At 36.0% G+C, this 27,863-nt stretch overlaps 5 protein-coding genes across 5 annotated transcripts in view; 4 read left to right on the top strand and 1 right to left on the bottom strand.

The window, feature by feature from the left end:
- LOC145909753 (tyrosine-protein kinase RYK-like) overlaps positions 1-14,583 on the top strand; it is a 66,745-nt gene extending 52,162 nt beyond the window's left edge. Inside the window, exons 2-16 of the mRNA XM_082997104.1 lie at positions 8,216-8,283; positions 8,354-8,523; positions 8,732-8,794; positions 8,893-9,076; positions 9,151-9,225; positions 9,314-9,455; positions 9,640-9,731; positions 9,789-9,885; positions 10,708-10,811; positions 10,885-11,031; positions 11,504-11,628; positions 12,116-12,186; positions 12,400-12,559; positions 13,063-13,199; positions 13,945-14,583. Coding sequence (XP_082853230.1) covers positions 8,216-8,283; positions 8,354-8,523; positions 8,732-8,794; positions 8,893-9,076; positions 9,151-9,225; positions 9,314-9,455; positions 9,640-9,731; positions 9,789-9,885; positions 10,708-10,811; positions 10,885-11,031; positions 11,504-11,628; positions 12,116-12,186; positions 12,400-12,559; positions 13,063-13,199; positions 13,945-14,056 — 1,747 coding nt within the window. The 3' untranslated portion in view covers positions 14,057-14,583. The remainder of the gene's footprint in view (positions 1-8,215; positions 8,284-8,353; positions 8,524-8,731; positions 8,795-8,892; positions 9,077-9,150; positions 9,226-9,313; positions 9,456-9,639; positions 9,732-9,788; positions 9,886-10,707; positions 10,812-10,884; positions 11,032-11,503; positions 11,629-12,115; positions 12,187-12,399; positions 12,560-13,062; positions 13,200-13,944) is intronic.
- LOC145908762 (uncharacterized) lies at positions 5,369-7,151 on the bottom strand. The gene is made up of 4 exons (XM_082996098.1): positions 7,139-7,151; positions 6,087-6,253; positions 5,771-5,906; positions 5,369-5,676 (listed from the first exon to the last, which is right to left on the bottom strand). The coding sequence occupies exons 1-4, from the start codon at positions 7,149-7,151 to the stop codon at positions 5,369-5,371; spliced, it is 624 nt and encodes a 207-aa protein (XP_082852224.1).
- Positions 14,584-16,556: 1,973 nt separating the features above from the next.
- On the top strand, positions 16,557-19,481 carry LOC145909755 (WD repeat-containing protein 82-like). Its single transcript, XM_082997107.1, has 6 exons — positions 16,557-16,735; positions 16,957-17,054; positions 17,238-17,521; positions 17,744-17,856; positions 18,686-18,798; positions 18,956-19,481. Exons 1-6 carry the CDS (start codon positions 16,572-16,574, stop codon positions 19,126-19,128), a joined length of 945 nt encoding a protein of 314 aa, XP_082853233.1. The 5' UTR covers positions 16,557-16,571; the 3' UTR covers positions 19,129-19,481.
- A 370-nt stretch (positions 19,482-19,851) lies between these two features.
- On the top strand, positions 19,852-21,205 carry LOC145908623 (transmembrane reductase CYB561D2-like). Its single transcript, XM_082995940.1, has 3 exons — positions 19,852-20,038; positions 20,287-20,405; positions 20,646-21,205. The coding sequence occupies exons 1-3, from the start codon at positions 19,852-19,854 to the stop codon at positions 21,078-21,080; spliced, it is 741 nt and encodes a 246-aa protein (XP_082852066.1). The 3' UTR covers positions 21,081-21,205.
- Positions 21,206-23,348: 2,143 nt separating this feature from the next.
- On the top strand, positions 23,349-27,727 carry LOC145908312 (transmembrane protein 115-like). The gene is made up of 2 exons (XM_082995563.1): positions 23,349-24,236; positions 26,834-27,727. Exons 1-2 carry the CDS (start codon positions 23,380-23,382, stop codon positions 27,057-27,059), a joined length of 1,083 nt encoding a protein of 360 aa, XP_082851689.1. The 5' UTR covers positions 23,349-23,379; the 3' UTR covers positions 27,060-27,727.
- The last annotated feature ends 136 nt before the right edge of the window (positions 27,728-27,863 follow it).

Raw genomic sequence — 27,863 nt, forward strand, 5'->3', positions numbered from 1 at the left:
TGGACTAAAATTCAAAACCCTGGACTTTTTTCAAATTATTGTCAGTCTATTGGTTATGTTTCACCAACCCGAATAAGTTTAGATGAATGTATTTCATTTCAGTATGTTTCGATACTACAAACTTTGTCAAATTATCTCCACAATGATGCTGTCTGGCAAATGGTTAATAAACAAAAAAAACAAGTTTCAAAGAATTTTTTGAGCACTTTTACTGATGGTGAATACTTTCGGGGACATAGTTATTTGCATGGCAATGAAAAATACATAAGAATCCACCTGTACTGTGATGAAATTGAAGTATGTAATCCGCTTGGTACATCAAGAGTAAAAAACAAGCTAACATGTCTTTATTACTTCATTGGAAATATTGAAACAAAGTGTTATGCATCTTTAAAGCACATATTTCTGGCTTTGGTTGTCAAAACTAATGATCTGAAGGCATATGGTTACCAAACTGTTATGAAACCTCTACTACATGACATTGCAATTTTGGAAAGTGGATTTTTAGTGAAGTCTCCTGATAATAGTTCAGTGGTTATTTATGGTACAGTAGTGACGTTGTCTGCTGACAATTTAGCAGCCCATGAAATTGGAGGCTTTAGAAAATGTTTTAATAGTGGAAAAATATGTCGTTACTGCTTGTGTGAATATGATGATTTGAGGGTTAAGTTTTGTGAACAAAATTTTATCAAGAGGACAGAGGAGAGCCATTCAATTCACTTGCAAATGCTAGAGCACAATCCCTTGCAATCACATTTCATGGGAGTTAGTAACAAGTGTGCTTTTAGTCAGGTTTGTGGGTTTTTGGCAACATCCTCTTTTCCTCCTGACATAATGCATGATTGTTTTGAAGGGGTTCTGCAGCACTTTATGTGGGCTTTGTTTCGACATCTTTTGAAGGTCAAGATTTACACAATAAACTTATTAAATGAGAAAATTCGGTCATTCAGATTTGGTGTACATGACCAAAAAAATAAACCAAGATGTTTGCCTTTGAATGTTGTTCACCAATCTGGAAAAATTCGTTTATCAGCTAGCGAGTCCTTCTGCCTTTTCAAGCTTCTGCCACTTATACTTGGAGATCAAGTTCCAAATACTGATAAAGGATGGGAACTGCTTATAATTCTCTCCAAAATTATGGAGATTGTTTGTGCTCTAATTGTATCCAAAGGTTTGGTCAGTTGTTTATCCTTAAAAATACCTGAGTTTTACTCTGGGTTTGTGAGTTTTGCCCCAGATCTTGTTAAGCCAAAATGTCATTACATTTTGCACTATCCAAAAATGATGCTGTATTATGGACCATTGCGACATCTATGGTGTATGAGGTTCGAATCTTTTCATCAAAAAATTAAAACTGTAGCAAGAAAATGCTGCAACTTCAAGAACATATGTTGCACTGTGGCAAAACGTGTTCAACATCAAAAATGCTTACTTTATGCAGACAATTCATTCACTTCAGATACTGATATTCCTAAAGCAAAATGCATGTCACTTAGCAGCTTTCCTCAAGATGTTATTTCGGTAATTCAATCAGTTACTATGGATACTTTTGTAAAAACTGTTGCCTGGGCAATGGTAAATCATGTTAATTATGCTGTTGACAGTGTTTATGTGCTCGATGTATTGGATGATATTCCAGTTTTTGTGAAAGCGAGATGGATTGTTTGCTTTGAAAATGATTTTTTGGTCATCGGAAAATACATGAGGCCTGTTTCTTTTAACAGACACATTCAATGTTTTGCAGTTGAAACTACACAAAAGCATATGTTTTTTCAGGCTGGCTGTGAAGTATCATCACACCCCTTAGACATTTATAGTCAAAACTCGAAGCTATATATTCGATTAAATTACCGCATTTGTGTTCCCGAACTTCTGTAACCTGGTATTTTGCATGTAGCATTACTGTGTTGGTTAACTGCATGATTTTGCAACTGCTGTTTATGCTTCCAGGTGATCAGAACTAAAATTTAGGTTATATATAAACATAATCATGTCAAGTGCTGGAACTTACCTTGTTGAGTATAGAAGTTTGAAGAAAATAATAAAATGTGATCCATCAAATTTGTATGACAATATGCAACAAACATTTGGTGTCGATGATATGAAAATCCAAGTATACTGCAGCGAATTTGACGAATGGATTGACTGGGAAAGGGGAGATCAAATTGAATACAAGGCAAAGATTAGGATTCAATCAAGTATGTACAAGCGAAGAATAGGTGTTGATTGCATGTGCTTTTGTCAAATAAAAGGTGTTTATTAGGTTTTGTTTGTCATGTAATGTATCATTTTATACAAATCTTAGGTACCACCTACGTCCTATAAAGGTTTTCTAGTTGAGTGCTACAAACACATGTGGTCTGGAAATGTAGCTGATAAATGCTGTTTTTAGTTGAAGATGACACAGGCTCAGAAGAAACCCTGGCAAATACTAGTACGTCTGAGAGTGTTGGAGCAGACATACAACAACCGGACCCAAATTGGTTGCTGAAGTATAATCTACCAGATTTTCCACTATTGGTTGTGCATGCCATACAGAACCAGGAAATCAGTGGCTGCGTAAGACGAGCGATTGGGAAAATTTTGTTTAATTAAATTTCTGTTTATACGTTGTAAGCAGGGGCGTATCCAGAAATTTTTGAAGGGGGGGGTCCAAATTTGTTTAGGGAATTCCCCGATTTTCAAGTACAAACTAAGTGTAAACTATTGTGGGCGAGAATCGCAAAATACGAACGCCGGTGTTCGCGCCAGTCGTCACATAAACGGTGGCTTTCTGGCTTGCGCAATTGTGTAACGCTATGGAAAGTTTAACAACTAAACTAATTGACTATCACGCAAATAAACCGCTTATCATTACAACGTGGCCACTGAAAAACGACGTTTCGTCCATGAACTGACGAAAAATGACACTTGTTTCGTAACAATGCAACATGTTTGGTAACAATGCCAAGTGTTCGGTAACAATGCTCCCTGTTTGGAAACAATGGCGAATGCAACACGATGCGTTTTTTTGGTCAACGTCAAAGAAAATTTCTGGTTTTCACGCGGATTTTGACAAAAAATACAGTGGCGTTTGTTTAGTTATCAAAAATGACCAAAATATTTCACAAAAGGGGGGGGTCCGGACCCCTCGGACCCCCCCCCTGGATACGCCCATGGTTGTAAGTATATACAATGGTTGTGTTAAGTATGATCAGAATGCAAAAAAAGACTTTTTAGGTACCCAGAAATGTTTGTATGCAGCTTGTGAGACAGTACCCTGTATTGGCAGATAGACATTCAGACAATCCAATTGTATGTATTTTTTAACTTCAGTTGAAAACAGCAGTCCATGTTTTTTTTTGTTGTATGCAGGGAACATGGCTAGAAAGTTTGAGGCAGAGGTTTAGGGACCTTTGTCGTCCACTCACGTCCAATAAACAGGTGTCATTGATGAAACAAAAGTATGGGATAAAAAGAAGAGCAACAAGTCCTGTAAGAATTAGTTGTTATTGTAGCAAAATGCATGATAGTGTAAGTTACTTGTAATCGAAATATTAAGTAGGTTCGTTGCAATATGTTAAGGAGCCTCCAGAGATTGGTGATATTCCAGCAAAGTGCATAGAAGACATGGCTACAGAATACAAAAAGGAAAATCCAGACTATGGATTTATTGAGGAGAATATGGCGAGCACATTTAACTACAGAAGAGCAGAAGTTAAAGAAGGAAAACTAAGTGTAGTTGAAATTTTGGACAAATATCCAGGGTTGTGTAGTTATGAAGGGGTATGTTAGTCTATTTCTTAAAAAAAAGCCTAGTTATCATATGAACATTTTGTTTTATTGCAGCTCATTAACGAGGGAAGAAGGATTTTAAACATAAATTCAGATATTAAAATGACTGATGACAAACTTCAAAAATTTTCATTGGTATTGTCAAAGAAGCAATTTCCAGTGGACATGTCATCTTTTGTTAATGGGGGTAAGCTTAATTCTTCAACTATTTTTTTATTTCATTAACTTGTGGTAATGATGTTACAGAGTTAGAGCGATGCTTCATATTACTACCAGCTTTGTTTAAGGAAGATGCCTTTTTTGTTTATAGCCAGGTAGTGATACAATATGTAAACTTTGTTTGTTTTCTGACTGTTCTTGCATTTAGGATGTAATGGCACCTTCGCCGTACCCAGTGGTTATTTGTGTCGGTGACAAGGGCATGTTTTTGCATGTTGAATGCAAAAACGTTTGTGTGGTCCCAAGTGTAAACCATGGAGTCATGCTTCTATTGTTTGCTTATTGGAGCTTAGATATTTCATTTGCCCCTAAGCAAAAGAAGAGCCTACAGTTCCTGTGCAGGCTATTGGGAATTGAAATTTCGGTTTGCACCCATGTGCAACGGGCGTTAAATAATTTGTGACTCCCGAAAATAAAGTTTCTTTGTTGTGCGAACTGTGAATTGTTTTTATGTTAGATTGTAGCTTGCCAGAACGTAGATGAAAGGGCAAATATATTGTTAAATTTACCATGTAACCGTGGAACTTTACAAGAAAAGGGGTGGGAAATTCTAGGAAAACTCACAAAAAATTGCAACACAGACCATGGAAAACACCACCCATAGTGGTGGAATTGAAGTTGTGGAATTTACCACCTTTTGATTTGAAGCAGTGGATTCTTCCACATTATCGTGGAAAAAAAAGACCATGCGCATGGGTGGGATTTCCCATAGTTTTTGAGTTACAGTGTGGTCTTGAAAAAGGTTGTTGGGGAGCTCATGCGACTCTCTAAGCCGAGGTTGACAATGATTATTTTCAAGGGTGTATTTTAATGAAGGTGAGGAAAACATGTAGTCAACAACAATGCTTGCCGTCTTATTCCTTTGTTTATTAACCAGGCAACAACCTGACCAGTTAAAACCATTCACATCTCACAAAAACACGATAACTTAAAATCGATATTATGACAATGATTTTCTGTCTAAAAAAATCTGAATTAGAATGATATAAAGGACAAGAGCTCCTTATTAGCTAATTTGCAAACTATGAGAATAAGTTGTATGAGACCACTGGTTTGTCGCAATTCTGTTGTTATTGACTGTGTGCATTGAACAGTCAAATAACATCTTATTTATTGGTATTTAATCATCCTCCAAAGTAATGAGTGGTTTTGTATCATACACGAAAGAATGTAGATTTTCGGTTACATGTGACATGTATTTGCAAAACTTTATTTATAGGCGTTAAAAACATGAGATAATGATACAAATACAAATGAATAGTTTCTTCATTTTCATGCAGCGATGGTGTGATTTAGTACGTTCTGTAACAAAAATCAGTAAGTTACAAAAAACAACAAAATGTTAAAAAAAAATTCTTGAATCGAATCACATAACTTACGTGGTAACTTCAACGTTGATTCGGTAAACTTGGTTTGCCCAAGACCCACCCTTTCCAGAAGCAGGGCAGGCGTGACTCTCATCATGTTTCTTGTACGTCTTTACTGCGTCACGTGATCCGACGCACCAACCACCGTCCTGCAACGCAATGATGTTGTATCCACGGGCGTAGGCGGCTTGCACACATTTGGCGATCGCCTCATTACGGCTTCGGTAAGGCCCGTCGAGAACTCGCTCCAACCCTTCAAGCGTCGGGATGGCGTAATTTGCAGTGTCCCGCCAACAACCCAAATCGGTAAGCGACACTAATGTACAAAATAACACCGTAAATTTAACTGATAAGTGACACAAAGGTGCATTTTATGGAAACCGTGCAAAAAATATCGAAAAAAGATATACCTCGTGATATGGTGGCGATTTCGTAAACTTGGTTACCCCAACCTCCACCTTCTCCGTCAATTGCGCAAGATGTGCTTTTTCCGTATTTTCTGTATGTGTTTCTTGCTGTGGCAGAACTTGCGCACCAACCTCCGTCCTACAAATTGCAATGTGTTTACCAACCAACAAAAACTGTGATCCAAAATAGGATTAGAATATGCAATAAACGTTTTGTAGTAAAACTAGCATGCGACAAACTCTGTATTTTAGTGATTTTGTCAGTTTTCCCAGTTTTGGAAAATTTTTATTCATAAATTATTGTTGTTAAGAATTATACCTGGACAGCAAATACGTCGTCACCATTGTTGTGAGCGACTCTGGCACATTTGGCGATCGCATTCACTCTTGCTTTGTAATTTGCTCCATCAAGAATAGGATTTCCTTCTCTTGTGGGGATTGCCCTGTTTTCAGAGTCCGCCCAACATCCGAGATTGTTAAGAGTAACTGAAAGAGAAAAGATCTTTGTTTAATGGAAATCTTGCCAAATATGACTTTCACAAATTGTTGTTTTGCATGGGTATTTCCTCCTAGCTCTTTTACTTCAAGATTTTAAATTATAAATACGAAAATAGTTCTATTATGAAAGTTGATCTAACAAGGATAATACTTGACTGCATGAGTTGTTACGACAAAGATGCACAAAAGGGCGAAAATCATCGAATTCATCTAAAAAATCAAACTTGATTTCATTACGATTTTTAAATATGACAATGTTGATCAAAAATTGACAAATCTAATTCTAGACATACCTTTGATTTGTTTGGTGTTGAAAAAGTGTTCGTGTGATACAGTATATATCCGTTGAACAAGATGGTAATGATTTGCAGACGAGCCCACGCTCCTTTTATAAGGCGACCAAGCACTTCTGCCAACAGTTCGTCAGAGTTGAACTAAAAAGTTAACACTTAGTTGACTATGACGTCACGACTTCGTTGGTCCGCAATTGCGATTTTCGTGTTTCTGCTGACCATGGAGTAAACAACATTATTGGATTAATGCTTAATGACAAGCAAGTAATGTGTTGGCAGTTTTCAATCGTCACATGTCTTTGCGATTTTATTGTCCAAGATATGATTTACAATAGGTAACATTTTGATTTCAGAATGTGTCAAGGCAGAAAAAATGTGAATGTAGAAATAAAATTTTACAGCAACTAAAGCAGCAAACACTCGTTTATCAAGTCACAGAAACTGGAATAGATCTGCGGTTACATTTTAAGAAACGAATTGCTTTAAATTTCTGGAAATTCTGATTGGCTGCGACAATCCATGCCTACAATCCAATGAGCATTAGGTTTGCATGCTTGGCAGCCCAGGCATTGCAGCCTACCTGGTTCAGCCATTTTTTCCTGACAAGTCGGAGCAAGATTTGTAAACCAAGCTCCCGGTGAGGTTTGAACTCACGACCCTGGGCTAACCAGGTCCAACGATACGATAGCTGTGATCGCCAACCTGCGCAGTGGGCGATCCTGCCAATCATGCCATTGCATGAAATATTACTGCGTTATCTGATACGGTGGTAGAGATCCCCTACCTATATGTAAAGGTTGCCTGGCAAGTTGTGAGCTTGTGCACCAGTGTACCTTGGCCACAATATACCTCGTGAAACCAGCTGTAGCTCAGTTGATAGAGCGTTGGGCCTGGTTAGCCCAGGGTCGTGAGTTCAAACTTCACCGGAGCTTGATTTTTCAAATCTTGCTCCGACTTATGAATGAATGTTGATATATATATTGTACCAGATGTAATGAATGCAAGACTTTATACATCCGACAAACGAAGAAACTTATTGAGTTCAGTAGACATACATTCCCCTTGCCAATTTAAAGAAAGTTGGGTATGGTTTGAAAGGTATTATAACAAACCATAAAAAACATAAAATTTTGATGGTGTAGGTATAGTTGGGGCCGCGTAGTTGTGAAAAGAAGAAAAATGCAATTTTTAATGACGTTGATGATTAATATTGGGTCTATAAACATACATTCTCCTCTCCAATTTGAGCAAGTTGTAATTTTATGTAGAACTTGTAACAATGCTATGCGGTACATGTAATTCTATGCACCCAGTGTAAAAATCATCAAAATCCATTAGGACACAGCAAAGTTGCGTGCGTTTAAAGTTTAAGCGACCATTTGGTCGATCCTGGCAAAAAACAATTCTCTTGTTTTTTCATGGATGAACAAAAGCTATTAAAATGATTGAAAATGTCAATCTGTGCATCTTGCGAAAAAATTATCAAAATCCCACGAGTAACGACAGAGTTATGTGCGTTTGAAATTTAGTCGACTACAGCGTCTCTTTTTTTTATGTTACACAATTTCAATCTTAGCCTTTTTATATGTAACTTATAATGTGTGCTGTTGATAGTCATGTTGAAAAATTTGGGGATCATTTTGTTTGTTTACTCAAGTGTTATTTGGTATGGATCTGCAAGCATTAACTTTTATCTTGCAGAGGATGAAGTTTACAAATTATTTGGTAAGGCGCATTGCATTTTTATGTCAACAAGTTAGCAATAACTCTTCAAAATAATCTACCATCTCTTCAGGCATTCAAGATGCTCAACTTTTTTACATCAATGATGGAAATATAAATAAAAATGCTGCGAAGTTTGTTGCACATGTTCAGCCAGAACACCAAAACCTTACATTTTATTGGCATACAACTGCTCCAGAGAAGGATTTGGTCGTATATGATATAACATGGAAGGAGGAAAATGTGCAGTAGTTTGTATTCTGATTGGAAATAATGACTTGTGCAGAGTGTTTTGCAAAAACAATTAGCTAATGCATTACATATATACAAAAAAACGCCAGTTTCTCCATGCAATGAACATTTTCTAAAACAATCCCCCTCACAAATTACAAACTTTCAAATCTGGATATTTAAGAGGTTGTTGTCATGGCATTAATTTACATGTTTACAGAAATATTTGGATGAAGATTATTGTTCAAATGAAGATGTGTGCGAAATAATTAAAGAGCCTAAGGTATATATATATATATCCCAATACAACCTTGGAAGGATCTTACATTTTTTCAGATTATTTGACATGCTTATAATATGATCCTATATTTGGCATTTCAGTTGACTATTCCAATCAGTGGCCAAGTTCCATCAAGCAATAAACCCTTTTCCCTTACTTTGTCCTGCACTGGTGAATTTAATGGCAATGTTACTGTGATAACCAGCATAAAGTTTCAAAAAAATAACGATGGTTCCCCCCGTGTTTTGAACTTGGAAATTTTCCGTTTAAAAAAGTGCCAAAAGGGTAAGAGTAAACTTAGTTGCTGCTGATTGTGAATATGATAACATGTAAACACATGAAAATTGTCTCCTTTTTAGATTTGAACAGATTTTTGTATTCACCACCACCTCCAACAACAACAACACAAGTTAACACTGAAAAGTCACTGACAGGTAGGATGTATGTTTTTATGATAAGGGTACAACAGTGGCAATGAATGTTATTGTACAACATTAATACAATCATTTTTAAATGTTTTAGATGCAACTTTTCGATCCCCATCAGATAAAAGCACCTATGTGTTTTATATTTCTATATCTGTCTTCTCCTTTTTGATTGTGTTAATTGTAGTAGGATGTGGCTTGTGGCACTGTCACACAAGCAAACTCAATGCTGAAGTCAGGTTTGTTAGAAATGTATTCAAAATATCTCCATATTTTGACCCATAACATTGTAGCAATTGTCAGACCATATAAATTTGTAATTTTTTTAACCCTGATATACATAAAAAAAAACAATGCTTACCAAACTAGAATTATATACATTTCTGTGGTGAATGGATGTTTAGTGCCTGCGTTTAATTTTAGGAACAAAAATGCTCGGTCATTACAAGTTCACTCCCCCCAGTTGGCACAATTTCTTCGACCTGATCTGCCCAACAATGCCCACGCACCTCACGGTATTTGAACATACTGACTGTCTCGTGGAAATCATTGATATCAATATTTATTTCCAGCTCCTACAGGAATAATGCACTTCACACCATTCATTAATGATCTGGGCACCGATATCAGTGAAATAAGAAACAAACTTTCTGACATTGCAATTCCCAGGTAGGTTGTCTTACTGATGGATAAAAATATTTAAATAAGGTAAAGCTTTTTCCTAGATTCAGATTTTGCAACTGATATAATGCATGAGATTAAGAAATATTGTATGTATGTGTGCATGTATGCAGGGGCGTATCCAGGAATTTTTAAAGAGGGGGGTCCAAATTTTTTAGGGAATTCCCCGATTTTCAGGTATAAACTAAGGTTAATTGTGGGCGAGAATCGCAAAATACGAACGCCGGTGTTCGCGCTAATCGTCACATAAACGATGGCTTTCTGCCTTGCGCAAGTGTGACGTTATGGAACACTCGATGCAAGTTACTGCTTTCAAAGTTTCACAACTAAACTAATTGATTTTCACGCAAGTAAACCGCTTGTCATTACAACGTGGCCACTGAAAAACGACGTTTCGTCCGTAAACTGACGAAAAATGACACTTGTTTCGTAACAATGCAACATGTTTGGTAACAATGCCAAGTGTTCGGTAACGATGCTCCCTGTTTGGAAACAATGGCGAATGCAAGCACGATGCGATTTTTAGGTCAACGTCAAAGAAAATTTCTGGTTTTCACGCGGATTTTGACAAAAAAATACAGTGGCGTTTGTTTAGTTATCAAAAAAGACCAAAATATTTCACAAAAGGGGGGGGTCCGGACCCCTCGGAACCCCCCCCTGGATACGCCCATGCATGTATGTATTAGGAATATAGGAAGTCATGTGGGTTTTCCAAGTTTATTGTTCAATTTATAAACGTTTGTAAGGATTAATTTAAAAACAACATTGTTAGTGTTTTCTAAGTTAAGGTTTTCTCTTTGTAATAAATAGGTCAGAAGTGGAGTTTGGCGATCTGGTATTAAAGGGGACTTTTGCAAGAATTTACAAAGGCTATTTACAAGATGGAACCCAGGTCATGATTAAAACTGTATCAGGTACAATGTTATTCTTAGTAAATATATTTGTTTTGGGAAACCAATTTTAAAATTATTACGTTGTTGTGTACAGAGGCTGCCACTGAGAAACAGCAACGTTTGCTGTTGTTGGAAGGTTCTATGTTAAAGGGTTTACATCACAAATATTTATTATCTGTAAAATGGGTGGTTATTAGTGATGCTCAATTGCCACCAATAATGTTGTTTCCATTTGGTTATGGTATGTACCCACTTCCTTGGTTCATTTTTATTGTATATATATTATACTATATTGTGTTGGTCCAAATGCTTCCCTGCATGCAGACATGGCTTGATTTGTTGCATCCTACTGTTCACATCAGATTATTCATATAATATTTTTTTTTAAATGCAGTTTGAAATTTTTATCCATGTAACTCATTGGTACTTGGTCAGTTTTTGCAGACTCCCATTGATCAAAACTTTTTTTGGTTCATTCAAATAAGCGATAATTCTCAAAAACTCTTTGTTACATGATTATGGTCATAAACAAAGAACTGGTTTTGTTAGTTTAAACTGTGACGAGCAAATCGTCACTTTTGTTTAAAATTATCCAACTGACTGCACATAGCATAGTTGATATAGAATTGAAATAAGAATATAGGTTATGTCGGTTAGCAGAGTTTCACCTGAGAGCGAAGTTTATCTTATAAAGACCAGAATAACTATTTTAGGTGGAAACTTAAAACATTACTTGCAAAGAGTGAAAGTAACTGATGTACCTGGTTGTTATTATCCCTCTGTCCACACAAACTTTGAGCAAGCTTCAACCCAGGATCTTGTTGAGATGGCAATACAGGTTAGTGTTTTCAATGTGATAAAGAATGTATCATTAACTGGCGAACCTTCCATATCGAGTAAATTAACATTCAAATTATGTTAACGAAATACTCTACACTTAAATTTATCCCTAAAACACATTTTTGTGTAATTTGTGAGAACATAAATGCTCGGCCCATATTGCAAAAACACTTTCATTTTTTAAATGTATTTCAACAACAATTCATGTCATTTTATTGAAATGATGATGGCAAAAGTTGTTGCCGAAATGTCTTAAATAAACAAAACATGTCTACATTTTGTAAGTATAAAAAAGTGTATCCCGATCCCTAACACCTTTACCATCCAATTGTAAATTTTAAAATAATAGAAAAATAGGCTACACTTTAAAATTTGGCTCCAGAAAAAATAAAAAAAGATCAAATGCTCAAATTAAGCTTGCAATGATTGTTTTATTTTTATAAACCCAACAGTAAAAGAAAATTAACAAGAAGTTTTTCTTGCAGATTGCTTGTGGTATGACACATTTGTCCAAACGTGGAGTCGTGCACAAAGATTTGGCCACAAGAAACTGTGTGTAAGGTTTAAGGAGTTGATTTGTTCAAATTTTTGTCACTTAAAAAACTCTTTCAGTATAAAGTATGGTGTGACATCAAATGAACACATTTTATGAATATAAATTTCTTCGATATATTCAGTATTTTAATGATTCACATATAATGGGATTCTTGTTTTCACGCTTCAGGGATTTTCAGCAACATCTAAGATAATGATTTTTTTATTTTTTTAGCATCGACAGTGACTTAAAAATCAAAATAACTGACAACGCATTATCGAGAGACACGTTTCCTGGTGATTACTGTTGCCTTGGTGACAACGAAAACCGACCGGTGCGGTGGCTGGCTCTGGAAAGTCTTGTACATGAAGTTTATTCGTCTGCGAGTGACGTAGTAAGTTTTCCCGTCAGTACTGGAATGTATTTTTTGGTAAAAAGTCATTATTGCTTGATGCATGTTTTGTTTAAATTTGTTGTATTGGTTATTTTTTTTTGTCGAAACCGTTTCAACCGATTTGCCAAGTGAAATATTATCCGTTATTCGTCGACCCCGTTCGCCTAAAATGCCGTCAACCATGATAAAATGGTCGCAGTTGTGTTATCGCGAATACGCGGATTCTCCCATAAGGCGAGTAAAAGTTTTTGACTGAAAAATCGCCACACACATTAGAAAACGATCAAGCGTGCGTTATTTTAACAAAAAATTATGAAAACCCCATAACTTGCAAATCATTATCTTTCAAGTTAGGGATCATGACACCTTTGGACCCTTCCTGAGCTACGCCAATGTATCCAGGGCCACTGGAATAAGAAAAACGTGTTGATGTACCAATAAAAATAAACCAATGATTTTCAGGCAATCATTACAAATATTAAGCCAACAATCATTTTTTTCAGTGGTCTTTTGGAGTGTTGCTATGGGAACTTCAGTCGCTCGCAGCAACTCCATATTTGGACATTGATGACTTTGAGATGGCCGATTATTTGCAAGACGGTTACCGACTTGTTCAACCAATTAACTGCCCAGATCCTTTGTAAGCCTCGTTCAATTATATCCTCCAGTAATATAGTTGTGTTCCGAGTTTAATACCGTGAATGAGGAATTACGAAACCTAAAATAAATTGACCACTATTTCTTGGGTGCCTCTAAAATGCCATTGCAGGCATTGCAGGCATTGAGTCTAGGCATCGTATAAGCTGTCAATGCCTAGACTCAATGCCTACGATGCCTACAATCGGTTTTTGGAGGGACTGTATTTCTTGGCAGTTACAACGCTTGTCCTCTTTCATTGATTTTTTTTATTTGTTTTAAATTTTTGAAATTGTTATTATTTCTCTATAATTAGTTGTATAACGTAGGGATGTGTTAGACTAAATCCGAATATTGACTCCGAATCCTACATTCGTGGTGCTTTCCTTAGTTTAAACATACGATTATTAGAAAAGCCGTATTGTCGTTGGGATTTGCACACGGCAAATTTAACTGATAAATAACGACATCAGAATAGAATTATGTTACTGCATCGAAAATATATAATGTGATTTTTTACGACCAATATGTATATTTTATGACGTCGATATGTATTTGGATTCGGTAGAATATTGGGTGCAGGTATTCGGATTCGGACGAACCCGAATCTTTTTGTGTTTTGCCACATCCCCAGTGTACCGTAATAGTTTTTTTTTTAATTTAATGTTGGTTTCAATTAAATGCAAGCAAAAGCTTGGCAACCGTTCGTTTGTCCATTTTGTAAACGGCCATTTTGATTGCATTTTTAGATACGATATTATGGCAAGATGTTGGCACTACTCACCAGACCAACGACCGTCGTTTTCGATCTTACTACAATTTCTCAACGAGTTTAACGCTGAGCTCGGGGATTATGTTTAACTATTTACATTTTTCTACTTTGGTGCCTTTTTATAACGATTTTAACTTTCATATATCCGTCAAATTCTATCGACTGGGTATGCAAGTTTTTATACGAGATGTTTTAACCAGTCTTTGTGTTTGGAGTTTAGTTGCACGTTGGAAAGTGGCGATGTTTGTTGTAATTTTTCACGTAAAACCCGCTTATGTTAGAGACATTGTGTGCAGTTTCCGTCATACTGCCACACACAGTTTTTGATCCTTTTTCTTGTATTTACTGACGTTTTCGGAAGCGAACGACAAGTGGGGACACCGATAACGACAAGATCGGAGTTGTTTCTGGCAAAGGTTGAAGTATTGACAGATTTTTGTGTCATTTTTATGTACAGCACTGGTCATCCCGCTGTTTTGTTTTCCCGGAATTTCGTTTAAAATCTGCCGGTGCAAAAAATTCAGCTCGATCAAAAATGTTGGCGTTTCTTTTACTTTTTTAAATTTTTTCTTACCTGCTATTTTTGTCACTTGAAATAAATACAACAACAAATACATGAACTTGTGTGAAAAGTTTACAATTATTCAAGTAGGCTAAATGTTAAAGCGTCAACAACCTTGCTTAATTCATTCCTACAGTGAATTCCTGTATAAATTACCAACAAGATTCGAAATGGATTTTACTCAAAAGAAAACAAGCAATAATGGAATTTACCGTGTTGTTGTATGTTTGAAACAACATCCGCTGTAAAAAAAAGTGACAGTGTCAGGCTGGATTTTTCTGGATGCAAATTAATACACCTATTCCAGGGGAGTATAGTTAAAAATGGCAATTATTTGTATTGCATTTAACAATCAGGGTCAAAAAAATGTACCAATGGATCTCTATGTCAGAGAACACAAATTGTAGAACGAAGCCACGCAGGTGCTGATAGGCTATTTGAAATTTCATTTCTTTATTTTTCTCAGAAACCTTAAATCAAATCATTTGCATTTTACGTATAGCCTAACATGCGAATGCTGAACAATTATAACAAGAAATAAAATGCCATAGGACACTGAAATAAATGGCGTGGACAAAATACAAAATCGATTCAAGCGCCCATGTGACGGTAATTTCCTTGTGGAGAAGCACGCTCCACTGCAGAATCGCAGCCATTCACATTGGTAGGTAAGGGTTACATTGAACGTTAGGCGGCCACCCTGTGCTGACCAAAGCAAAACCCTTCAAAACTAAAACAACAAATCGACTCGGAACATTTCTTTGGATTTATGTCAGTGTTTCTCAAACTATTTTTCTGTACCGCCCCCCTAAACACCTTAGTCATTTAACAACGCCTAACGGAACATACAACAAACACAAAGAATTTATTTGTTGCTTGTCAATTAATGCGATGGTGGTGATGAGGTTGGTGCAATGACAAAAATTTCTCAACATTAGGTTTCATGTCGGACAAAAACAATCGTAAGTCTCCTCAATTGTCTTTATCAAGACGATTTATTTTTCCATCTAAAAGAGTGGTGAATGCGCTGAACGCACGTTCCACCAAGTAAGAGCTAAGATAATTACGGAAAGGTGCTCGCGTATCACTCGGAATGCGGTCGCATACCACTAGTGGTAAACGTATCACCGGTTGGATTGCCAACGCCCCTAGGGGGGCGCTGCTGCATGGCGCCCACTTTGGGAACCACATCGATGAACATAAATGTTCCGAGGTCAGTCCAATTATGAAGAATCGCACGTTGTCATGTAGGTTTGCACCCCCCCTAACTTTAAAACTATAACAGATCCGGCGGCAGTAAATTGTTCTTCGGAAGTAGCCTACACAGTGGTTGATAGAAAACAAACGGAAGATATAAAGAACAAACGCAATATACGACGCGAAAAAAGGAATCCAAAACGACTACAAGCGAAGTAATGATAATAATAATACTAGGAAGATGCCAGCGGAGTTTTCTTTTAAGTAAAGGACATCAGTTAAGACTTTTTCAAAAAAAAATTTGCAAGTTGTTACACGCCGCACCGCACCGCTTCGTTGCGTTACGCATCAGCGGGCACCTGTCAACACAGTATTGCGTGTTTTTTTTACCGGTTTCGCGAAACTTGAATATCGCTACAAGCGTTTTGCGTACATGAAAAATGAGATATAACGTGTTTTGTTTTATTTTTTGATTCACGTTACACACAAATGACGGGGGTCCGTTTTGAGTAAGGCTGGACAATTATGGCGTTAGACTCCGAGTTGTTTGAGCGTTTGTGCATTTCAGCCATATAAATTAGTTTTAAACACGTGTTTCGTTGTTTGCAAGGCATCAACGTGTTTGTGCGTTTTATGTAGGATGCGACATTCTTTGGGATTCTTATAAGCTACAGTCTTTGCAATTGGGCCAATGTCAGCTAGTTTTTGTAGTTTATGAATGTCGATTTCGCTTAACATGGTGCACATTAGAATTCACTCCAAACCAGGACCAGATTTGGTAGAAATAGATAGCCAGTCCTTTCTAACATTGTGGTATGTTTTTAGTTTTGAAGTAAAACTTTATAATGAAGCTGGGAGATAGTGTTGTGAAAAGCTTTCGAGTTGCCAAAGTTTTTCGGGACAACTCTGACAAAATTAATAGCGTTGATTTTGCTCCGAATGGAGAAACTTTGATTTCTGGAAGTGATGATGACACAATTGTTATTTATGACTGTGCGAATGAAGGAAAGTGAGTTCCTACAAATAAATGTGTTTTTTTAATGTGATTTTTCTAAAAGTTATTTACGTATTGCGACTTTACAAAAAGGAAAACATTTTATATATTTAATTTTTCTGTCATAAAATAATTTTCATATTGTAAACTATTACATTGTCTTGTAATCCCAAATAGTTAAGACTCTTGTCGTTGCATACTATAGCTTCACTTACTCATATTTCTGTATTTTGCAGGCAGAAGCGAAACTTATTCAGCAAAAAGTATGGAGTTGACAATATTAATTACACACATGCTGGAAATACAGTAATATATAGTTCCAACAAGGTTGATGGTATGTGTTTACATATATTTATGTGTATATATACATTTTCTAGCAGTTAGTTTGCTAGAAATCTGTATAAAATAGTATATATATCTTGTAGTGATGTTTTTGTGTTATTATGGAAAATAACATAAGATTAACCAAATTATGCAAAACAACATTTTGTTTATTACCATGAAGTTTTGTGTGCAGATGCGATAAGATACCAATCCCTCCATGACAACAAATATATTCGATATTTTCCTGGACACACTAAGCGTGTAGTGTGTCTGTGTATGTCTCCTGTTGATGATTCTTTCCTTTCTGGATCTTTGGACAAAACGATAAGATTGTGGGATTTAAGATCCCAGAGTTGTCAAGGGCTAATGCAAATGCCTGGAAGGCCAGTGGCATCCTTTGACCCAGAAGGATTAATATTTGCTGCTGGAATTAATTCAGAAATGATAAAGTTGTATGATCTGAGGTCTTTTGATAAGGTATGGCAAGAAATAATGGCCTTTACGATGATAAAATGTGTTTATCAAAAGCATTGAAAAAAATGGCCATTTCTAGGCAACATTGCTTATATTCTATTAAACCTCCATCCGGGATTATGAAAAGTCGTTTTTCTAAGACTAAAATCAAATTCTTGCATAGCAAATATTTTTGTTGTTTAGTCAAGTTGACTAATTCACCATTGTCCACTGCCATTTTTATAGGGACCTTTTACAACTTTTCGGCTGCAACAAGACAAAGACTGCGATTGGACTGGATTGAAGTTCAGTTCTGATGGAAAGTTAATTTTGATTTCAACAAATGGAACAGTTGTTAGGTATATTATGTAATATAAACATGGAAACGGATACAGATAAAGTGTATATAATCAGGGGCGTATCCAGGAATTTTTAAAAGAGGGGTCCAAATTTGTTTAGGGAATTCCCCGATTTTCAAGTACAAACTAAACTATTATGGGCGAGAATCGCAAAATACGAACGCCGGTGTTCGCGCAAATCGTCACATAAACGGTGGCTTTCTGGCTTGCGCAATTGTGTAACGTTATGGAAAGTTTAACAACGAAACTAATTGACTATCACGCAAATAAACCGCTTGTCATTACAACGTGGCCACTGAAAAACGACGTTTCGTCCGTGAACTGACGAAAAATGACACTTGTTTCGTAACAATGCAACATGTTTGGTAACAATGCCAAGTGTTCGGTAACAATGCTCCCTGTTTGGAAACAATGGCGAATGCAACACGATGCGGTTTTTAGGTCAACGTCAAAGAAAATTTCTGGTTTTCACCGGATTTTGACAAAAAATACAGTGGCGCTTGTTTAGTTATCAAAAAAGACCAAAATATTTCACAAAAGGGGGGGGGGGGGTCCGGACCCCTCGGACCCCCCCCCCTGGATACGCCCATGTATATAATACAAACAGATTTAGTTTAAGTGCTTAGATGTAGCACTGAATTTTTGGTTCAAGAAAATAATTTATTTCGATTCCTAATTGTTGAGTGTGAGTTTAACAATACAGGGTATAATAGTGGTAATGAGCATGCAAGTAAGTCATACTAAAAAAAGCATTTCCTTTAAAGTTTGCAATAAATTACCTTTTGTGCTGCAAATTTTGTTGATTTGTATTGCAATATTTTTTGTGCAGATTAATAGATGCATTTCATGGTCAACCTCTACAGACATTCATGGGTCACTTAAATACAAAAGGTTTGCCATTAGAAGCAAGTTTTAGTCCTGATGCTCAATATGTTTTATCTGGTGAGTGTAATTGTAGATTCATTTTAGATTGTATGAGTATATAAATAATATTTTTCATTTTGAAAACATCAAAAAACCAATGTTTTATACAAAATAAAATGTGATTTGGTGAAACAAATTGAAAACAGTCCAATTTTACCATCAACAATAATTTAAGGCTCACAAGATGGACGAATACATGTATGGAATTCTGAAAATGGGAGCAAAACTGCAGTACTTGATGGAAAACACCCTGGACCTTTGCAGTGTGTAAAATTTAATCCTAAGTATATGATGCTGGCTTCATCATGTTCAAATATGGCTTTCTGGCTTCCAACCGTGGAAGAATGAGACCAATTCTGTTGTGACACATGCTGTTACTGCTTGGTCGTTGTCTAGACTGTTCCTTCCCACCAAGTGGTTGGTTTTATGTCCCAAGGAGAGGATTTTAGTGGTATCTAATTTGTTTTGTTCTTTTTCACACTGCCACCAAAGTGCAACCAAAATTGTTTTGATTTGATACACAGAAAATGTTTCTGCCTTTTTTGTTCAACATCAATAGCAGTGTATGTTCTAAATTAATCAGCAGGATATTCCACAACAGCTGCTATGTGCTACTTTGAGCTGCAATTCACTTCTCTTCCTGTGTTAATTATTTTGAATAGCGATCTTTGACAATAAAAAGGGGCGCATTTGTTTGGTTACCTGGAGTTTAACATAATTGACAGTGTTATGTGAATAAGAACAATAAAACAAAACCAATGATGAGAGAAATAAATAGCACCTACATCACTATGGGAAGTGTTACTGAAGCTATGATTGTGAATGATATCAATCAAATACAGTTCCCTACTTCCATGCAACCTTGGTGATGATGAATTATGATGACAGTTGCAGGAAATCTGTGGCAGAAGCTAATGTTGCTCAGATTTAAAAAAAAATTTCTCTGTGGCGCATTGCAACTACATGACTGGTCTTTCGTATTTTATATTCAGAAGACCTACGAAACTTTTAAATATAATTGTCAAACTTTACGCTTGAGTGGCGACGTCGTTAAAATAAAAATTAAAAAGAATGGTGGCTTCCGACGATGAGAGAACGGAGAAGTGTCATCTTGATCCTCGCGAAGATTTAATGCGAAATTCGAGTTCGAAAAGTGAAAGAGTCCTTGCTGGACTACGAACAATTTGCGGAATGGTGGCACATCTAGCAGCGATTGCATTTACTGCGTATATTATATACGTTGCCGTCCCTGGTTCAAGTGAGTTGTGTTTTCGTATGCTTGTGTGTTCGGGACGTTAGTAAAACCTTTTTCGTTAAAATTTTGGGTGTCATAACCTGATTTCACTGTCTGATCTCACTATTGTTGGGTAACTCCAAATATCAACCGATCAGCCTGTTCACATGCTGTTGCCTCAGTAAGACAAATTTGTAGCTGGACAAGTTCTCTTGTTACTGATATCAGTTGGACCTTGTGAAGCAGTGTTATAGTAAAGACTGTTGTTTCAGGTTTATTCTCATGGCATCCTACACTGATGGCTATTGCATTTTGCTGTCTAATGGTAGAAGCAATTCTTGTTTTTTCTCCTGACAGCAGTTTAATCTCAAAGGCTTCCAGAAAAACCAAGGTATCAATAACCTGATTAAATGTTTTTTGGCCTTTTTTAGTATGTTTTGTTCTGTTTTTGTATGTGTGTTATTGAAACTGTAATAAGGTCAGTGATGTATTAAAGTCTGTTGGTATATACTGAACACTAGTGCATAGGCATTTATGCCATAGGTTATTGTTTTTTAAAGATTGTTTGGTTTTTTTTTATTCTTTTAGCATGGATCTCTGTGTGGAAATAATCTTTTTGTGTTTTGTTTAGGTCCGTATTCACTGGATACTGCAAACAAGTGCAATAGCATGTGCAAGCCTTGGGTTTACAGCAATTGTGATCAACAAAATACAAAACAACAAGGAGCATTTTAAATCATGGCACGGGACTTTTGGGTTGATAACAATGATTTATTGCATTGTACAAGCATCGTTTGGAGTTTTGCTTTTGTATCCTCAAGTAGCAAAAAGGTGGAACTGGAAATTGATACAACTGAAAGTTTACCATGCCACCTTTGGCTTGTTAGGGTTTACTCTGGCTTGTATAACAGTGATTTTGTCGCTTTATTCTAATTTTATTGTTGCCAATGTTAAGGATATTGCTTGGGTAATTTGCTTCATCTGCCCAATGTGGTGTGGTTTTATTGTCATGAATCAGGTCACCAATACTTACTTACCAATTACACGCAAGTCAGCTCCACTCTAACCTTTTTTAAGTTTTTTGTAAAAATTCCTATGTGCTATACAATATACAGAGCGTTGCTATTTTCTATGTTGTATTGTGCAACAAAGTTGTGGTGAATAATTGTGAATAAATGGCATACTCGCCTGGACTAGTAAAATAAATAGAGAGAATGTGCTTTTCGCGACCATTGTATAATTCTATGATATCGTCACCCATCAACGATTTTCGATGGACTGTTCGCTGTGGTGAGTAATATGAGTCCGGGTTATTGCCGACGTATACGAACTGATCGTCTGTCGTAACAAACTATCACATCAGTACGCTAAGGTTATAGCGTACCTCCGATTTACTTTTGTATTTTGTTTAGCATTATATAAACAGGAAGTGGGTTAGCTACCGGTACCTACGACTGTACACTGTGACACGTGACTAGACTAAACCAGTTGTCAACGTTAGCATGACGTGCCAGGCTGACCATAACAAATGAACGACAATAAGGTCAGCAAAAGGATGAGGGCAAGCCTAATTTACAGGATAAACCTTATATGCGCTCACGAAAACCAGGACGTCGCGGAATTGGATGTGTTTCCGCCGCTTGTGCAACAGGTAGAAAATATATTGCAAAATACGTAAGCTTTTAGGTGGGAAACATTTGCAGCTACAAAACCATTGAAATTAATGTTTTGTAAGTTTAAACCAATGCTATGTACCTTGGAAGAAGGTAAACAAAGCTTGTGTATAAACTATTATACACACAATTATGCGAGTGACTTTAGAAAAAATTTTGGGCTATGTGTGTTTGTAACAACAAACAGTCAATATTATGGCATAATCTTGTCAATGTAATCAACATTTTGCAATGTGATGTTGTGTGTTTAACAGTTGTCTCTATGATTCGAACACTACCAGATTGGAAAGCACATTTTTGTTGGCTGTTCATGCAGAAAAAACTAACTGATACAAATACATACGAAAAACTTTGGTCCCACACAGTAAAAATGATTCTCAAAAAATCCTAATACACATTACTATACATTAAATTTTGGTGCTTATACCTCCTTGAGGCATGAAAACTTGATTGCAAAAAAAACAAAACATTTTTTTGCAATCGTTTATAGATGTGACTAATTGCATGGTGGTATATGGGAATGGTTTGTGTTTTAGTCACCAGAGGGATGTTAGTTGACAAAAAAAAAATCGCCAGTTAACAAAAGTTTGAACGCGCGTGACTCGGCCGCCTTACGGGGTAGCGACTTACTTTTTTCACACAAAGATAGATCACAGGCTGAACTTTTAAACGAAAGTAAATCAAAAAAAAATTTGCATTAATTTTCGAATATGAATATGATATGTTTGCTATGTCATAACCATAAGTAAACATTCGAAAAATATGGGGGTTATGGTTAATATTCTTCAAATTTGAGAGGGCGCGCGTTTTTTCTTGCGAAAAAGTTTACTATTTTTAGATAGTACAGACACCAAAGAATATCTACCCTTAAGGATTTCAGCGGGAATCGATGTTTACTTATGGTTATGACATAGCAAACATATCATATTCATATTCAAATATTAATACGAATTTTTTGTGATTTTAAATTTCGTTGGAAAGTTCAGCATGTGATCTATCTTTGTGTGAAAAAAGTAAGTCGCTACCTCGTAAGGCAGCCGAGTCACGCACGTTCAAACTTTTGTTAACTGGCGATTTTTTTTTTGTCAACTAACATCCCTCTGGTGTTTTAGTCAGGTCAAGCTCATATTTGCCAACTAAGTTTGGTAACTTACTAGATTGATTTAACAGTAAAAAACTTACAGAAAGAAAAATACATTATTTCACACAAAGCACTTGCTTTTGACAACAGGATCAGGCTGTTGTTTGGAATATATATTTCGCCCTGTGGGCACACATATAAAATAAATTATAAATTGATTAAAAAAGTGTCTGAAAGACAACAACACTAAATGGACCAAGGATAAAAAACAACTTCAACCTGTTTTATTATTGTGTTTTCTGTAACAAAGGAACTGAAGATGCCCACAGGGCGAAATATATATTCCAAACAGCAGCCAAGCTGATCCTGTTGTCAAATATTAGTGCTTTGTGTTCATTGCCATTCTGGAATGTATAGAGCTAAGCCAGCATCTGCAGTCTATAGTTTAGATCTCAATTTTTAAATATTTGAAGTGATATATTTTTATAAATATATTTATATATGTGATTAATGAAAAATAGTTTTAAAGTGTTTAATTACAAAATTTGCCAACCTTGCAATTTGCCTTTTTTGCAGGAAATAGATTGGTTAGTTCATGGCCTGTACATAAAATGGCATCTGGATTACTTGTAAATGCTAGACTTTCTGCTGTTTCATTTCTGCATGAAACAAGTGTTTTTGCCAAAATTGGATGCGTGCTTCTTAGTTTGTTGTACGCACTCTCATTCCTGGTGAACCTACAGAAGCCATTTGGAATAACACCGGGAAATTTAATTCCACCAAACTTCTGGATATGGACTATTGTAACTCATCAGTTCATTGAGGTGAATCTGTGGAGTCTGATATTCAGTTGCTTAGTGTTGATTTTTTCATCGAGAACCTTTGAACAAGCATGGAACATAGTAGGTTTCATGACATTTTTTGGCATTGTGACAGTTTTGTCTGGAGTACTTACAGGTGTATTTTATTTATTCTGCTACATGGTGACATTTAAACTCGCTTATCTGTTTGATGTGAGCATATGTGGTTTGGGAGCTTACACTGCAGGGGTTTTAGTTGCATTGAAACAAAGTAAAGGAGATCAAATGGTAGTTGGTGCATTGGGAATATATGTTCAACATTTGCCATTGCTCTTTATCCTCATGGTGCTTGCCATGAAATTGATTGGAATTGTTCCTGGATCGAGTTTTGTTCATGTATCATTTGGTCTTTTGGTATCCTGGACGTATTTGAGGTTCTACCAAGGCCACAGCAGGGGAAGAGGTGACAGTGCAGAGAAGTTTGCATTTAAAACATTTTTTCCTGGTCCCATAGAAGGCCCTGTGGGCGTATTCAGCAATGCAGTGTTCAATGTTCTTCTGAAGTTAAAGATCTGTCGAAAAACTTCATACACATATGATGTTGGAGCTCCGAGTAAAATTACTATAACTCTTTCTGGCGTAAAGCAACTGGATGCTGAGAGGAGAAGGTTGGTCTCACTGTTTATAAATATATGTTTATTGCATAGTCGATAATGTAGTGTTTTTTTTCCTAAAGCCAGAATTCATCATTAACTGTCAGAGTTTTTTTCAGCTAATAAAAAATAATTGTGCCAAGTTGAATCAACAAGTTTGTAAATATGTATCTTGCTGTGCAAAAAACACAGTCTTTGTCATGGTGAAACTGAATTGGCTATAGCAGTGGTTCTTAACCTTTTTTCTATCATGCCTCCTTTTAGTAACGGACTTGTGCCTTACGCCCCCCAAACTGTAAATAAGTTTCATACCAAAAGCAATTCTGTTTTTGTCGATGTACCTAAATAATCTAGCGAGCTAAACACTGCAACACGATAAAAACATAATATGTATCAATTTAAGTTTGCTTATTTAACTAAAAAATTACGGGACCAATAAACGGTTTGTAACGAAACAGATGAATCATTACAAAAGGTATTTTATGACGCAAAGGTTTCTTTGTGACATAACAGTAATTTAACTGCACAGGCGGATTTTTCATTGAAACTACAAGATTTTTGTTCCGAAACTGTAAGAAAAATATGACAGACAGCATTGGACATTAAAGTCACTACAAAAAATGAAGTTTTGTTATAAATCTTGCGCCCCCCCATGAGAATTGGTTAACGCCCCACTGGGGGGGCGCGCCTATCCCCCCCCACCCCCAGTTACGAACCGCTGGGCTATAGGCATTTTTATAAAAGTTTTTTTGGTTGTGAGTTTTTCAAAAAGTTTAACACTGTTTTTACTTACATCTAAGTAACATGTGGTATTCTGTATGTATAATACAACAGTTAGAAATGCGAACGTTTTTGATTGCCAGAAAAATTTTTTAGGCTTCAGGGTAAAGTATAAATGAATGGACTAAATTAATAAAGCGTCACTAATGAATATTTTAAAGACTAAAAGAACAGTGCCTTTTAACCAGTGGGACCATCCGCACATGAAAATCTGTTGTGTGGATGGTTAACATGGTGAGAATTACACCTGTTTTAGAGTGTGGGTGCATTTCAGAATTTATTTGCGCATGCCCCAATCATTTTTGTCTGCAAACGCCATCACCTATATTCATCTTATTTTTGCTAAAAAATATTTTTAGTCCGCTAAAATGTGTAATGAAGAATTTAACAATATTTTCTGTTACTTTTCGGTACTCAAAGATGACCTAAATAGACAATTTTTGTGTGCGTCGTCACAACATTTTCCGGTTCTTTAAAATTCAGGACATAATAAATTATCATTCATGATCTTTGGATATTGTGATGTTACCATTAGTTGTGTCTAATCAGCACATGTAATTGAAGCATTGCTTATAATGAAGGATGTGCAATTCAGTATAGCGAATCCGAAAGATTCGAATCTTAAACTATCTGAATCAAAAATGTCTTCAAACCGAATCATAGGTTTCGTTATTTATCTTTTATGTAAGGGAACTTTCCATTATGCGCATGCGACGGTGTTAAAAAATTAATGTTAGTCGCCCTCGAATGCAAGCCGCACATAGATGTTAAAGGCAAACTTTAGTGCCCTACAATAACTGTCTACAAATCTGTTGTTTAAAATTGTCAGGTACACTGACAACTGTTTTTTTAAAACATATTGGTACGGCAGAGGGAGTTAAACGTGAATTTCATTGAAACTCAGAGTCGCAGACAAATTATCGGCTTGACATTGAATAATATAAGTCGCCCTCGATTATAAGCTTCACAAACGTTAGCTTTAACAATTTCATATGCTGCGGCTTACAATCGAGTAAATATCTGATTTTCTCAATCTTCTGCTACGGTTGTGACGTGCAAGTTTGACAGCCACAAAATTATGTTGTCGCTTGGCAGGCAAGCACATATAGCCTAAATATAGACTGTGCAGTAACTTTATTCTTTGATTGTGCTTTGTTGTTGGAGTCATGTAAAAAAATCTTTTATATTAATTGTGCTTCAGTGCACAAGCTAAAACAAAAACAAAATAGGATTCGGTATTCTGGATTCGATTAAACTATTCTAGAATGTTCTACAATAGTGTATTATTCTATATTGCCCATCCATACTTACAATCAATCTGGGTGACATGACTAAAATAAATGCTAACCGTTTTGTAGTGTTTTTGTCAGAGACTGCAAACAAGTATACTGCTGGCTGTACTGTTGGCAATTCCAATGTTATCCCCTTATTATTTATTGCAAGATGATGCATTTTTATACTGAGTAGTTAAGAGTTGTAGTGTAGTCCTATGTCGTACCTGACTTTTCTAGTCAGGTTCAGGCTAATTTTCATACTATTTTTGGTTTGAATGTAAAGTGTTGGGACTGATCACAACTCACTCAATAGAGCTGTTTACTTCAAGATTGTTGACAGAAATAATTCTGACCCAAGAGTAATTTAAGCTATTCTCCTGAGCTAAAATTTTCTTTATTTTGCGAAATTACAGGAAGTAGTAATTGATACTATTTGTGGTAATGTTCTTCATGCTTCAAAAAAAATCCATCCTTCGAACAACATGTTTTGTACTTTATTTTAAACCACATGAAGGTCAAGTTTAGTGCTTATACTGACATTTGGTGTTTGTTTCACAGAAATAAGGCAATAAAGGCCTTGGATGAAAGGCTCCAAAAAACAGATTCCGGACAAGATGTTACATCGGAATGGCCAGATTTGGATGAAGACCAAATACCTTTGAAACCAATTGGTAAAAAGCAAACAGAAGATGCTGCTTCAAATTCTTCTGGTTCATCACCTTCAGATATTGTAAGAATAGATGTTGAAACATCATCACCATCCGACGAAAACACAACACTGTGATTAATATTATAATGTAGTTTTGGGTAACCCACAACAATTGACAGATGCAAATGTGTTTAAGAAACTTAAACGTATTACAAGGCATGGTTTAAAAGCACCAGTTTCAAGGTATATACTTATTTTGCTCTGTGGTAACTTCTAAGGCAGAGAGAACCTTAATCAGAAAATTTTACTCAAAAGTTTTTTCTACCATTACCATTTGTGCAATGTATTTGCAAAGTAAACACACTTGTTTACAAACAGATCTATTTGTGGCATGTTCCAAACTGTTATTTACTTTTGGCCAGGTTTCATGAAAAGTCTTGGTTGAATAAGGATTACATATACCTTAACAATGTAAAGCATGCTATTATATGTCTGGAAGGAAGCTGCACTGTTCCACAACAACAATTATTAAATGTACATATTACACAGTTGTACATATATCTAATTTTAAATATATGTTTACTCAGCTTGTTTAAATGCATAACTACTGGCATTAGGATTTCAGAAGTGTTTTTGCACAAATCAATATTTCAAAAAATTGAATCTGCTTTCTGTGGTTAACACATAGTAGCTTTATTTACTTTTTGCAGTGCTCATTCGAATAATTCTTGTGTTAGCGTATTTTTCTGCATTATTTTAAAGAGTTTTATTTGTGCGCCTTAACTAGAATGTCCTTAATAAAGAAAGGCAAATATTAACTTGGATATGTATTGAAACGTTTTTTGATTCTTAACGATGTGGTTGCTAGTGCAGATGGTTTAAATTCGTGAGCATCCGGGACGAGATATTGTCTGACCGCAAGCATAAAAATTAGGCGTC

This window comes from Ascidia mentula, chromosome 7, assembly GCF_947561715.1.
Source record: "Ascidia mentula chromosome 7, kaAscMent1.1, whole genome shotgun sequence".
Classification (NCBI taxonomy): domain Eukaryota; kingdom Metazoa; phylum Chordata; class Ascidiacea; order Phlebobranchia; family Ascidiidae; genus Ascidia; species Ascidia mentula.